The following is a 16031-nucleotide window of genomic DNA, read 5'->3' as shown; positions in this document are numbered from 1 at the left end:
TTATGACGGGTCTTGTAGCCGGTCAGGAAGAGCATGTGTGTATGATTTTCATACTGCCATCCCTGGTTAGTCATTTGAGAGGCTATGGGATGTCCTGTGCTCTGGTGTGATCATAGACTGGGGAAGGAGGTGTTAGAACAGTTTCCTGGCTTTGTGTTGCATATATGCATGGGTGCGTGTTTGTGCATGCATAATGACTAAAACATTATGACCCTCATTGCCTTTGACTCATGTTAATGTTATGTGAGGCATGTCATGCATGTTAACATTCTAATGAAATTGTGTCCTTTCCCTTTTCTTCAGGTTTTTCAAGGAACTTGAAGATCGGCACCAGCAGAACTTCGTAATTGATGACATAAGTGACATTGTTACAAGGCATTCCCAGTCAAACTTTGACCCCTATGTGACATACTGCTCAAATGAAGTGTACCAACAGAGAACCCTGCAAAGGCTCCTGTAAGTACAGCACACAAACACAAACTCTGTCACTACATCTACTGAAAGTCACCTCCTACTTTTAATACCCAGCCAGTATTAAGGGTTTTCTGGACAGAGATCACATTTCTACAAATGTCTTCCTTTTTCTGCCTCTGAGTAAAAAATAAAAAGAGTAATTGTGAAATAAAGTTTAAAATAAGGAGAATTATATTAAAAACAATTAACGTAATTGTGAAAAAAGTTTAAAATAAGAAGATTTATATTTAAAACGAGAAATGAAATCAAGTCTTGTTTCCACTGTCACTTCGGAGGCTTGATCAGGCATTGTCGGGGCTTCCTAGGGGCCAATGGTCAGGGTTTTTTTGCTCACCGAATGCCTTGATCCAAAGCAGGCCAGCTCGGGCTTGAGTAGTGGTTATGAACAAAGGCGGAGTTTGTTGGATGATTTCATATCAGCATAAAGACTTTTAAAGGTGTCATGAACTGGCTTTTACTTTTTTTATACTGTTGTCTGAGGTCAACTAATGATGTTTGTGTGGTTTTTATTTTCAAAAACATCATAAATAAAATAAGTAATATGCTATTTTTTACACTGGTTTTGAGGCTCTCTCCTGAAGGCTGGGTTTTGATGGGCATACCACACTGGAGACTTGGAAGTAAACGCCCACGTTAAGGATTGGATAAGATTTGCATATTTAATAAGCTTAGGTTCCCCTGTCAGTTGAGTTCACACGAGGGAGGGATTGTTTTGAAAGCAACATCCAGAACGATTATCTCGATCACGGGCTCTTAAACGTCTTTATCAAACAAACTCAATGATTTATTTCTCATCCACCCGCGACTGATTGGAATAATATTTTTGTATTAGCCTACTTGGCCCGCACGATCGGTGGATATATATCACACATTCCTAAGATTAGGATCCGAAGGAAGCTTATGCAGTGACTGTGTTCTTCCACAATATCTTATCTTCTTTGTCATGTTAATTGCTGCTGGCTAACGTTATTCCTTTAAGTTGGTGGGCAGGGATACTGAATTAGACGTGCTTATTATTCTGTTTCTTAACTCAATGACGTCAAGATGCGTACACAATCGTTTTTTGGGCCTGGTGTCTATAAAAGCTTTTCTTTGACTAACAAGGAAGTTTTCAGCTCTAAAACTTACAGGATATTCTTATATTTACCATGACCTTTTATATATCAAAATCTCAAGGCAAAGTTGATTTCTCAATTCATCATTCCTTTAATATAATTTTAGCTCAGCACTCACTTTCAGACAGCAGTGAGTGTTTCAAATAACCAGTGTTGGTTAAGTTACTCTAAAAAAATAAAATAATTACTAGTTACTAATTACATCTTCCATAGTGTGATTATATTATTGTACAAATTACTCTCTCCAAAAAGTATTTAATTACTTATTATTACTAATTACTTTCTAAATCCTATATCAACCTTGACTAGATGGTTCAAGGATAGACATGAAACAGCTCTTTTAATTCATTCAAATAAATAATACAAAACTACTTAAAATATTATTATTAACTGACCGAAATATTACAAATGTGAGAAGGATACATAAAACATGCATTTTAAAGTTAGACTTTACATTTTTATGTTAATTCCAGTATTGTATTATATATAATTGTTCTACAGTCTATACACAGTATTTTCTTCATCACTTCGGAAGTAACTGTAATTAAATTACAGAAAAAATAAAAGTAATCCATTTATTTACTTTTTTCAAGGGAAAACTCATTAAATTACAAAATACTAGTTACACCCAACACAGAAAATAACTTCTGTTTGTGATCCGATGTGGATTCTGATCCATTCTGAGAAATAGTGGTGCAAAAGACAATTTGTGATAACCATTACCTTAGTAAACATACTAAATACTGCTTGAAAAAATCAGACAAATCATATAGGCTGTCACAGTCATGTATTTATTTGATCTGCCATACGTCTTGTCTCTTTATCTGGTCGACTGTCTGATTTTCATATTTAGCTCCGCATGTTGTAAAATAAACCAACTATTGGGACTGTCACCATATTTTTGTTGGAAAATTTATAGAAATTATCATTCTTTCTAAATGTTACATAAACATACTTTCCTGTGTGATTACAAATAAACAAGCAGACGCGACTGAGTAATTATGTGTGTAAATACCACTTTATTTTTGTGGGACTAATGTGCAATCTTGACAAATTATTTAATTATGATCAAAGTTGCCTATCACTTATTATTGTTAAACTGGTAAAACATAATTAAGTCTTTAAGTTAACAAAAATGGAAAACAAACGGCTGCTTTTATCTTTTGTATCGTTTTGCGATCTCGATCGTTTTCAGTGATTTCTTTCGGATTCGTTTTCTGATAAAACTTCCATTTTTTGGTGAAAGGATGGGTTTGTGTGACGTTCCAGAGAGGCATGTTATGATCAGGTTTTAGTGTAGTGCTGCTGAGCTTCTGGCCCAAGGGTGGAAAGGCGAATATTACAGGTGAGACATGACAAACAATTCACAGTTGTAAAATATATAGTAACGTGAGATATAGGTGCTTTGATAAAGTTGCAATTACAAGATATTTCATGTTGTTGGGTTGTAAATTTTTTATAAGACTTTTTACATGGAATGCAAGAACAAAAATCTACTTACATATAATATAAATATTAAGATAAAATATAAATTTCAAGCACACAGAAATTGAATAAAGTAGTCACATTTAAAATAACACTGATTAATACTTACTAGGAAGTTTTGCTATTCGTGAGCTAATAAAATATTAAAAATCGAACTAATATTTTGTGTACAGTTATTTAATTATGTCATCTGGTATTGCAGACTTGCTATCTCTTGTTTCTTACAAACACATCTGCTGCCATTTTGCAGTGTTTGTTTTGTACACTGTAATGTATTATAAGATAAAAAAAGAAGTATGATTTTAAAACAGCTTAATCTCAAATCAATACCTCTTATCCCCATAATTATTCATGTGGTGAAATAATAAGTGATACGATTGTACCATATCCCTTAAATGTCCATCTATTTTTAACATAGCCAACTCTTTTTGCTAGGATACTTGCCAATTTGACAATTTCAAGCGCAAGATGATGTGAAAGAGATCTCAAATCAGTATTAAATCAGGCAACTGTTATCATACATTTTACTAGCCATTGGCTAATTACATTTTAAATGATGAAATTTGGTCGCATTTGCGAGTGATTTACTCGCACTGTAGAGATGTGTGATGTGATTTCATTACATCTCTTAGAGGACTGGTCTCAAGAGACGCAATTATGAAAAAAGTTCCAATTGCAATCACATGACACTGCGGGCAATTTCTAGTTTAACAGTCTGTTTATCCCTTTAGAAATAAAAGCTCATCCTTTAAGGAGGCACTGACACGGATCGAGGCCCACCCAGACTGCCGGAACCTTCCCATGATCTCCTTCCTCATCCTTCCCATGCAAAGAGTCACACGGCTGCCTCTCTTGATGGATGTGAGTGACATTTGTCTTCCCCTTCAGACCCTCCTCTAACCTCTAGCTCTTTTGTAACTGCATTGTTAGTTTTCTGACATGCACCTTATGCTTTTATAAAATTAGCGGCTTCTCTGTTTCAGGTCAAGTCACCTTCATTTATAAAGCGCTTTTTACAATACAGAATGTTTCAAAGCAGCTTTACAGTAATAATAGTAAATTTAATTTGCTGTACAGCAGCTCTAGAAAAAAGTTATTTTCCAGCTAAAGTAAGTGTTGGATTGATTAATTTCCATTGTAAAAAAATCATTAGTTATTTACTTTGGGGCCACTTACACAACACCAATTTCATCTAAAATAGAAAATGGCTGGCTGGCTGTTCATTTGCATAGCAACAGTGTTTGGTGGCTTGAGAGCACAAACTATAAAATAGTTTTTTTAAATAGTTTTGAAATTATACCACTATCATCTTTCTATAAACTTCAAAAAATGTGAATCCGTGAGAATGGTTACGGCATGCATGTAAGTATTACTTGTTTAATCCGGGGCCAGTTCTAGGCATGGGCACACCCAAATCAGATAGTTTTGATCTGGTTTTACGATTTGTGCATTGATTAAAAGCAATCTGTCTGTGACGCCACTAATGTTATGTTGTTGGTTTGACCTGGAGGACTTTGCCTGTTACATAACACATCATATTAAACTAATTAAAGTCCCTTGCTACTTTTTTCTTTCTGTTATCTTCATACTTTATTATCAAATTTCCACTCTCTTCAAGTTTTTTTTTTTTTGTACAAATATTTTTGCTTTCTGGGCGTCACTGTTCAACTTTTTTGCAGTATTTTAGCATTAGGTAAAGAGTTTGAGTTGGTTTAAAGACCGTTTTATTACATTTGAAAGAGGGTTTAAAAGGGTTGTTGCTATTTCCTCTCTGTTGCATTTTCACTCTTCAGAGGCTTGTGTATGTAAAATAAAGTGAGGGAGTCTGCTGCACTAAAGCTGACCTAGAAACATCTCTATGCTCCCTATCCTCAAAGCTCATGTTTTCATTTACGCCATGCTTCCCTCCTTCCTGTAGACCTTTTCTCAATTTCTCACCCTCTCATTTTTCCAAGCCTCTGTCACTTTGTTTGTGGGTCCCCTGAGCTTGGTAGTGATTTTAGGACAGTAGAGCTGGGCTGGCTGGCTCTGAGTATGAGAAAGTTGGGTTTGATTTTCTTTCCTTCTTTCTCTCTTTCTTCCCACAGCTCAGAAACAAGTAAAACTCTAGCTGGGAAATATCAGACAAGCGTGAGAGAAAGTTTGAGAGCACTTATTTAAATATAAAGTGTTCGAAACGCTTCAAGAACACTAAACCAAAAACTATTTTATAAACAGGAAACAAGTTCTGTAAAGCAAGTCTCTTTTATATTCATAGTATATTAAATTGTGTGCGAAAGCACTAACAGTTTAAAGATCATTTTGATTAAATAAAATGTTTTGTCTTATAGACCATATGCCAGAAGACACCCAAAGATTCGGTCCATTATGAGGCATGTAAAAAAGCTCTACATGCTGTCAGCAAGGTGAGAAATGTCAGGAATTTCCACTATGGAGTTTTTCTATGTTGGTTGAGAGATCCGTAGTTAATTATCAGCATCTTTTGTTTGTATGTGTGTATATGCAGCTTGTGAGGAAATGTAATGAGGGCGCTCGTACAATGGAGAGAACGGAAATGATGTACACCATCAATTCTCAGCTGGAGTTTAAAATTAAGGTAAGAGAAAAAAACAGCCTGTGAAAAGAATTTAACAATTCTGTTTTAAGATTCCACTTAACAATTACACTTGCTTGATTCTTTTTGGACGTTTAAGGAGGCAACCACTGATCCTAATCAATACTAGTGATTGACTACATTTTTATTTAATTTTTTTGATGAATGATGCTGGCATTTTAGAAAGCAGGGTGGTAGATATATGACATCACACATTTAATTTAAATGCAATATATGACATGCATTAAAAAAAAAATGTTAGTAGTTAAAACATGAATAAAAAGTAATGTAAATGTAAAACAAGAGGTCCTGTGCATTTGTACTCTGCAATGCTCTGCATTCTATATTCTTAGTCAATCAGCTTCCAGTACTTATTGGCCAAACAGAAAAAAAAATGGATAATGCGATAATATATATTTTTTATTTACCTTTATTTACATAGCACTTTTTACAATACAGATTGTTTTAAAGCACCTTCACAGTTTTAAACATTAAAATGGCAACAGATTTTGATTTAGCTGTACAGCTGCTCTGGAGAAAACGGTGATGTTATCCAGTTGTCATTCAATTGTCATACAGTGTCAATGCAGGTGACATGTATGTATTTGACAAATCCAAAAACATCTCCACACATGAAACAAGAAGCTAATAAACATACAATTATGACAATATCAATAATGGATGTTTACATTATAAATTGTCCATATTTTCCCAAATTGTCCAAAATATCCATATTTTATGGATAATTGCCCTAAGCAGGGCAATTATCCATAAAATATTTCAACTTCAATATATGACACAAAATCCACATTATATCATGATTGGAAGTAAATAAAAACGTCAAATGGTGGTTTAAAGTGAGTTTTGAGTAAATATTAAATTGTGCTATGTAGCTTGACACTAATTGAAGCTCAAATGCATGTTGCACCAGGAGCTATTCTATTCCATAAACTAATTTGACTTCAGATAATGGGTGGATTAATTTATAGTGGGATCCAAGTGGTGTAGATGGGCAAGCCATGTAATGTCACAATAAAGGCTAAAAATGGCTTAATAAAAAAAAAAAAAAAAAAAAAAAAAAGATTTTTGATTACTCGGTACCCTTTAGAAGTCAACTGGGGCCCTTAGAAGTCAGTTTTCTATACATACACATACATGGTACGGGGCCCAGCAAGATGGTTTGTACCCAGAGCCCAAAATTTGGTGCTACGCCGCAGAGTACAAGTAACGGTAACAGTTCTTTGTTTATTTCAAGTTAGACGCAACAAAAGTAATGTTTTGCAGTTTAGCGAGTCAAGGACTGCTTCTACTGATTTAGTGAGTGAATTGTTCTATTAGTGAGATAAATCAAGTTGTATGTATACTACCGTTTAAAAGTTTGAATTTAATATTTTTTTTATTTAGCATAGATACACAAAACTGTTTAAAAGTGAAAGTAACGTTATGCAGCACAGCTGTTTTCAACAATGAACATAATATTAAATGTTTATTGAGCATATAGAATGATTTAAATGCAGCATTGCTGTGTAGTGGCAAAACTTGACACAGTGCCACTTTTAAACTGCTACAATGTCTTCGCTTTGGGGTTCGTCTGAAGTGAGTATGTTGGACATATTAAAGCTTTGTTTATAATTGCCTAAAGTAATGGTATGATTTCAATTTGATAAACTTTTGCTAACCCAGTCAGTCTATGAACAATGAAAGCTTCCAAAATGCATATATGTAACAATTGCAAAGTGTCCAATATAAAAACAGCATGACTGCCCATTTTTAAATGTTAAAGACAAATGTCACTTCCGCACATCAACATCACATCACATCACACCTGATGGTTTCCCAGCAGAAGATTGCCCATATGGCATCACACTGCCTCCGCTAGCTTGCCTTCTTCCCATCTTCCCATAGTGCATCCTGGTGCCATGTGTTCATCCACGTGATGTGAGAGGAAATGTGATTCATCAGACCAGTCTACCTTCTTCCATTGCTCCATGGTCCAGTTCTGATTCTCACTGTTGGTGCTTTCAGTGGAAATGACTGGACCCTGACTGGTCTATCAGGGTGCAGCCCCATTCATAACAAACTGTAATGCACTGTGTGTTCTGACACCTTTCTATCAGAACCAGAAATAACTTATTGAGCAATTTGAGCTACAGTAGCTTGTCTGTTTGATCGGACCACAATGACCAGCCTTTGCTCCCCAGGTGCAACAATGGAGCAGGTGCCGCCACGGTCCCCACTGTTCCTTACTTGGACCATTTTTGATAGAGACTGGCCACTTCAGACCGGTCATAATGTTATGCCTGATCGGTGTATACAGGTTATATATAGATTATATGTGTTTGTGAATGTGATATCAGGAAACAACTCAATATTATGCACATTTTATATTATATAATATTATGACGGAGATAATGGTGGTACGTAAATCGAGTTACCCCTCCCACTTCTGCTAGTTTCTCAGCTTGTTAATCTCAGTAATACTGAAATCTCTTATCCTGTGTAAATTACCCATTAATATCACATCCTGTGGTAAAATTACATTACTCCATCTACCCTTGTAAAAACGAATCCCGTCCGAATAGGGCTCTAGAGAGATTTGTGCTGGTATCGGACATTTCGTTAGTTACAGTTTTGCACATGCAGACTTCTCCCACACTGTGGGTCTTAACGTCATATGTTCATCGTGAAGTATTTTCCACTGCATTATTCCCAAACACATTGTGAATGTTCACAGTGATGCATTGGACACACTCACTGATGTAACCATATTCACAACCTGCTGCTTGAGCAGTGTGGGAAAGTACTCCTGGCACATTTGGTACAAACAGATGTCTAAAGGGTTCAGCAAAAACACAAACCTTTGCTGTGTCCAACTGTTAAGAGGTCAGTAGATCTCACACCAGTCTGTTCATGCTTAAAAAGGAGCATGCACACACATGCAGCTATCTATCTATCTAGTGATTCAATGTTTTAATGAGTGAGCCACTTAAATCATTCATTCATCCAATTCGTTCAAAAGTTAGATTAATTTAGGAAGATAAAAACACTGATGTGAATACTTTTGTCATTGATAATTACAGACAATACTGAAAAATGAACTAGCAAAACAGACGGCTGTTTTGGTAACTTGAAATAAGGCTACTGATAGTTATAGCTAAATACATTGTAATGTACGGAGCCCTGCACCTGACATGCAAGAAAAAAAAGGTATACCATATGCACACGTGTTACTATTTCGTTCCCTTGATTTTTTTATAAATATTGCACACGATTTACTATTTCTTTCCCTCAATTTATGAAAAAACAGGGAACAAATTAGTAAAAATGTGCACAATTTATAAATCGAGGGAATGAAATAGTAAATTAGCAATGTATTAGATAGCTAAAATATATGTGGTGTGTACTTAGCTATTACACATTATTCTCATACCGCATTCTCAGTACATGCTTTATTTTTATAAAAAACATTTTTGCGTCCCTCTCTGACCAGCAGTTAAATATAGTCCGCTGTGCAGCACTTCTCTTCATTTTTTGGCGGTAACGTTACCCGTCTGCTCTCCCATTCAAACACTATAGCTTTGTTTTGGTGAAAGTGCTACTCATTGGTTAGGCGTTACCAATCGGTTCAATGGAGGGGGAGTATTTTTTTGTCTGATTTATTATGGCAAACTCATATTTGATTAGGAACAAAATGATTGTTACAAAATAAATGATTTCTACATATTTTTCATTGGATCTACTGTGACTTTCATGTTGAAATATTGTGGGGGTTGTAACTGATGGATTTAAATATTGGGGAGGGAGTTACCTCTCCCTTCCCACTATAAACTCCCATAGGCAACACTTAGTTGGTCTCATTCATTAATTGTGTGATAAGTGTGCACAAGCATTTTCACAAACAATTCTCTCATGAGAGAGAGAGAGAGAGAGAGAGAGAGAGAGAGAGAGAGAGAGAGAGAGAGAGAGAGAGACAGAGAGAGAGAGAGAGAGAGAGAGAGAGAGAGAGAGAGAGAGAGAGAGAGAGAGAGAGAGAGATAGAGAGAGAGAGAGAGAGAGAGGGAAAATGTGGTATACTGTAGCCTGAGCTGCAAGGTTCTTCTGTAAGAACAAGTAACCTGGCTCTGTTTTAAAGTTACCATGAAATCAAAATGGAAAATGCTCGTTTTTTTATGGAATATTGCCGTTCATCCATGCACATTATTATTACTTAGTTTACTTTGTTTACTTTGTATGTCACAATAGATAAGAGAAGACATGTATGCAACTTAAATGTCATGCTGACTTTGTTTATTGTGCTTGAACTTGCTTTGAGGACAGTAGACTAGGAAAAACAAGGATTTTTCTTCGCATTCTCCCAGGTGTCATATGTGAGTGGATATATGGTCACTCATTTAGAATGCTTCAATGCATTTGCATGAGGTTAAAATAACAAATTTGTGTTTGCAATTAGGCAGATGTTGCAAGTTCTCCTGTTTGTATTATTATTAGTGTATTTTTTTATAGATTTTTTATTTTATTGTTTAGCAGTCAAAATGCTAAATCCCTATCTAACTATTTTATCCAGTGATCTTATTTGTATAAAGATGAGGCCTAGTTAAGTTTCTTCATGTCATCCGTGTTGCATTCAAAACATTAACGATTCTGTGTTGCTCACATTTTCTCCTTTCCCACATTCTCTCTGCAGCCATTCCCACTGGTGTCGTCCTCCCGCTGGATGATAAAACGTGGTGAGCTAACAGCTTTTGTAGAGGAAAATGGGATCTTTTCCAAGAGGACATCTCGCCAGCAGGTCTATTTCTTCCTCTTCAATGATGTCCTTATTATCACACGAAAGAAAAGGTGAGCTGGAGACAACAAATTATATCTCTCAAACAGTGTCCAAATGTGCCTCTGTTCTTCCCCTGCTGTTATTGTGCCCTGGAGGATACTATAAAAAAAACAGGAAATTATTGGGCTAAAGTTGGCGGATATGAAGGTACAGCTTGTATGTACGGGTGGATACTGTTCCAGAGGTAGAACAAAGTTAGCTTTATCCAAAAGGTAATGACAGAACTCAAAAACTGTTGTTAGAAAATTAATTAATTGAGAGAGCAGATTTCAGAGGACAGAACTCTTTTCTGCCATTTATGAGATGCAACTAGGACCGCTTCTCTGACATTTTGTGTTTTCACTGTTATACGGTAGGGGGAGCTATTACACATCTTCTGAAAGATTAAATCAATTACTAAATCTCCTGATCAAAACATGGGTGAAGAAGCAGAAACAAGTGATATGTAAAACAGTGCGATCATCAACATTAAACAGCATATAAATCAAAACCAAGTTTTACCAAATTAAATGTCGACCCAGGACAAGCTATAGGATTGTAAAAGATTTGGGGGTCAATCTACATCTACATTTTGATAATTGTTTTGAATCCGATCCAGATGTAGTCTTTGTTGTTAAAAAAATATTTTTTGCTAAAAATGTTGCTTTATTTCGAATTAAACTTACCCACATTCAAGTGTTGAATGTGAATGTGTAAAAAAAGATTGTGTGAAATGAAAATAAAAGAGAATAAAGCATTTTTTCCAACATCAGAGCATCTGCACTACCCTCCAGATGGTACATACATTCCTCTTTCATGTGTAATATACAACAATGTGGAGTGTAGTGGGATTTTACCATTAGCCAGTGCTCAACATCAATATTATAATCTTATTATAAAATTACTCACTTAGCACTGCAATGTTCTCTGGCTAAACTCTTGGGTCTTCATATATTTTCACTGAAGAAGTAAGACCTTGTAGGTCAACATTTGATCTGATGCAAACCACTATGATTATATCACCACTATGATGATAATCAGTTGTCTTGTTTTTTTTTAGCATAATGTGATATGCTGATTTCCTTGATTCTGATTCCTTTTAAATACATTTATCCGATCACTGTGACTCATTTTCAAACTTTTTGGTACTTGTCCTAGACAAACATTGTGTTTTGTACTACCTAGCACAAAGCAACTGAAATAAAAAAATATTAACAAACATTATCTTCATCATGTAATACTGTTGACAATGGAGTCCAGTAGGATAAGAACTCATATTAATTTGTACAAGATGATAACTTATCTTTTGAATGATTTTGAGCCTGGTTAGGGCACTAAGTTTTTCTTCTAAAAATATAATTTAAAATGACACATTTAAAATAATTTCACATCTGAGGATAGTTTATATAAATAAATAAAAAGATTTTTGTGTGTGTGTGTGTGTGTGTGTGTGTGTGTGTGTGTGTGTGTGTGTGTGTGTGTGTGTGTGTGTGTGTGTGTGTGTGTGTGTGTGTGTGTGTGTGTGTGTGTGTGTTTTATAGCAATGCATAGAGTAACAATTGTATTATATTCGTTTTAGAGTAATCTGTGTTTGTGTGTCACATGTCTTATTGGCCTGTTTGTGCAGTGTCTGCACAGTGCCAGGTTGTCAGTGAGTCATGTAGTTAGCAAAGCTCCATACATAAATGTTTTTGTTCTAGTCAGTTTTTGGGAACATTCTGCACGCTCTGACAAAGGGACAACCTCCAGGAAAATGAGATGATTTTCATTTCTATCCCAGTGATTACGGTCCCCAAACTCTGTCTGGGATTTAACTGAAAAATAAATAAAAGGGAAAAAGAAAACCCTTTCCCCCCCTCAATCATTATTTGATGTTTATTCTAATGGGCGGTTTGTACAATATGTGGGGGGAGCCTGAGTCACACTACTCACTCAAATCTGAAGCAAAACAAACTCGTGCACGCCATCACACACTCTCCACTCCATTCTCCCCCCCCCCCCCCCACCCCCGTTGTTTTCACTCATTTTCTCTGGTTATGTAACTAACGCTTAAATGCAGCTGCTTATTTTTCGTTTTCCTTCCTTTTTGAATCTCTCGTTCTCGTGTACACATACACACATATGGTGTTTGCTTCATTATGAATGTCCTTTGTGCATAATAATAATGTTTGTTGGTTTTATAGACAAAAAAAGGACACCATGTTGTACTGTAAAAGTACACTGTATAGGTGTCAAATGATTCTGTTGTTTTACGAGTACACAGGGATGTTAACAAAGTGAAATTGTACAAGAAGTGTAACAAAAGTTCAGTATTATACAGCGATTACATAATCCATCCCTTTAAAGTTGAAAAATTAACCTAGGTGTAATTAACACATGGTAACCGAGTAGATTGTTCTCTGGGATGCGTTTTCATGAAAATCGAATGTAAAGAGTTGTATGTCTAAAAACCGATTAGCTTATAGTATATGGGGCACAGCATAAGTCAAATTAAATCGCTAGTTAATACCACTAAAAAGGCTCAAAATAGCCTCACACAAACATGGTAGCATAATGAGGGTCAAACCAAAGCATTGAGAACTTTGTAAGTGTACAAACAGTTTAATAAGAAGATACATTATAAAGACATTACATTAAGCTTTTACTGACAGGAGCAATCTTGGAAAACAGTCTCGAAAAGTTGAGCCACGAACGCTGTGTGATGAACTGTGACTTGGAATCTCATATTGGACACCTTCTTCCCCTGTAGTTAGTCAACCATATATTTTAATAAACAGATATAATTGATGCATTTTCATGTAATTAGATTTCACAAACTTAATTCCTATCGATAAACTCACTTAGCACAACGTTTGTCGCTCGACTCTTCGAGACTGTTTTCCAAGATGGCCTGATCTACTTGGTAACCATGTGTTAATTATCCCTAGGTTCATTTTTCACCTGAGTTGTCCTTTAATATGTAATTACCAGTATTACCGGTAATAGTATTTTAGATATTAATAGATATTACCAATAGCACTGTCTCTTTATACCAGCACAGATGCCTCTGTGTATGTTTACAAAAAAAAGTGTGTAAATCTTTTGTCCCAGAGCTGGAACATCTCTGCTGGAGAGGATGTCATTACAGCAGTAGAAACATCAGATTGCTCAACTGACAGAAATTCCCTGCTGAATGCTGTAATATGCAATTATAATATGATATGTCAGGAGCAGACAGTAGTGTAATTGTCCAAAAATTTGGTGATGGGAAAGCTAGTTAAAATGGTAGTGGACGGTAAAATGTACGGTAGGGTAATTGTCCAACAGTTTGTTGATGGGAAAGCTGGTTAAAATTTGATTGAGTGCCAGTCCAGTTGCCCCTTGTTGCCAGAACTGATAGAGGTAGATGTGGTTAATGTTTCGGACAGATGGTCAGGGCAAAATTTAAATTTTCAGGCATTAGGATTGTTGTATATTTGTGTGTATACATCAGCATATAATGATGAATGTGTGGAAATACATGCCCTCTCCTAGTTGTGGGCCAAATCAAACTCTTATTTCACCAGGGCTGTGCACAGGGGGCTGTCCTGGTGGCTAGAGCCACTGCCCCTCTGCTATCATCAGCTGAGGTGCCCCTTTCGCTACCCATCCCCACTAAAAGCATTCTGTTTTCCCTCTGCAAAAGATCCACAGATTCTGATATACTCCGCTCTGTTTTCCTGCTCAATTCCATTGTCACTCACAGTCTGTGCACGCTATCTGCAAAGCTGAGATGACAGTCCCAGGATGATTTTGCATTAACAGGAGATGCATCACAATGTGATACAGTTTATATCACAATTATGTACACTCACAATTGCAAGAAAGTCAGAATAGCTAGATATAAAGTCTCAGTTACTTTTACTTTCCTTTTTATCCTATGGTGAAAACAAGCTTCCATAATCATAATGCATGATTAAGAGCTCCTGCTGCCAAAACAGCTCTGATCTGTCAAGGTATGGACTCCACTAGACCCCTGAAGGTGTTCTGTGGTATATCTGGCACCAAGATGTTAGCAGCAGATCCTTTAAGTCCTGTAATATGCTAGGTAGGGCCTCTATGGATCGTATTTGTTTGTTCAGCACATCCCACAGATGGGAAATTTGGAGACCATGTCAACACCTCAAGGTTTCCCAGCAGAACATTGCCTCCACGGATTTGCCTTCTTCCCATATTGCATCCTGGTTCCATGTGTTCCATAAGTAAGCAACGCATATGGTCATTCACATGATGTAAAAGAAAATGTCATTTATCAGACCATGCACTTTTGTCGGTGGACAGGGGTCAGCATAGGCACCCTGACTGTTCTTCGACTATGTGGCCCCATACGCAACAAACTGCAATGCACTGTGTATTCTTACATCTTTCTATTAGAACCAGCATTAACTTCTTGAGCAATTTAAGCTACAGTAGCTTTTCTATTTGTCATGAACCTGTCGCCAGTTCACAACTGTTCCCTCCTTGGACCACTTTTGATAGATACTGTCCACTGCAGACTCGGAACACCCCACAAGAGCTGCAGTTTTGGAGATGCTCTGACCCAGTCATCTAGCCATCACAATTTGGCCCTTGTCAAACTCGCTCAAATCTTTAGACTTGTCCATTTTGCCTGCTTCTAACATATTAACTGTAAGAATAAAATGTTCACTTGAGGCCTAATATATTCCACCCACTAACAGGTGCCATGGTGAAGAGATAATTAGTGTAAATCACTTCACCTGTCAGTGTTCAAAATGGTATGCCTGATAAGTTATGCCAAGATGCACGCCAGAATAAAGTTCTCTTTCACGCTTGAATGAACAATGAAACACAGAATCATGCCAAAATGACTGTTTGTCGAGTAATGTCTTTCATTTAGACAAAATAGCATTATTAGTATCAGTGATACTGACCTTTATTTATAAAAAGATGCCATTTCAACAAATATTTAAAATGTACCATCTTAAAGTTGTTTCTACATTAATTTGTAGAATAAGTATGAAATTAAGACAATATAAAAATATTAACAACTCTGAAGTTTTTATTCGTGATTAATCACATTATATAATTATTATTTTTTATCAATTGATAGCACTAGTTATAAGTGAATTAGGACATCACAGCATTTGGACTGCTCTCCTTTTAAGGATTCAGCGTCCTAAAAGCTCATTTTAGTTGGACTGTCTCTCTGTCTGACTCTTTCATGATCACCTGAGTCAACTGTGTTTCTTTCAGACTTCAGATTATGCGTAATGATCCCACTCTGTCTTTAGGATCTGTCGTCCTCTGCCAGTGGAATGTAAATGGAATTGTTATTGTGCCGGACAGAGCCCAGAGGATTTTCAGGAACTGAACAGGAGGATCTGACTCCAATTATTCAATTATCTCCAAACACAGTTAATTATCTGTCTGAAGACATGCTGACTTATTCCAACCACTAGCATTTAAATTATAGTGTACAGATGTGTACCCGTATGCCAGTTGTTCAGATGACAAAAGTGACAAAAGTCTTATACAATTTTAAAGTATATATATATATTGCATTTTATATGTTTCTTGA

General features: G+C 36.1%; 1 protein-coding gene across 3 annotated transcripts in view; it reads left to right on the top strand.

Moving 5' to 3' along the window:
* The window catches only part of LOC137043596 (rho guanine nucleotide exchange factor 26-like), a 69046-nt gene that overhangs the window by 33999 nt on the left and 19016 nt on the right, over window positions 1–16031 (top strand). For all 3 annotated transcript variants that reach the window (XM_067419890.1, XM_067419891.1, XM_067419889.1), the window contains exons 7-11: window positions 304–456; window positions 3806–3935; window positions 5405–5479; window positions 5581–5670; window positions 10352–10506. In XM_067419890.1, the coding sequence (XP_067275991.1) occupies window positions 304–456; window positions 3806–3935; window positions 5405–5479; window positions 5581–5670; window positions 10352–10506 (603 nt within the window). The remainder of the gene's footprint in view (window positions 1–303; window positions 457–3805; window positions 3936–5404; window positions 5480–5580; window positions 5671–10351; window positions 10507–16031) is intronic.

This window comes from Pseudorasbora parva, chromosome 16 (assembly GCF_024679245.1).
Source record: "Pseudorasbora parva isolate DD20220531a chromosome 16, ASM2467924v1, whole genome shotgun sequence".
Taxonomy (NCBI): Eukaryota; Metazoa; Chordata; class Actinopteri; order Cypriniformes; family Gobionidae; genus Pseudorasbora; species Pseudorasbora parva.
This window is presented reverse-complemented; position numbering and strand designations above follow the sequence as displayed.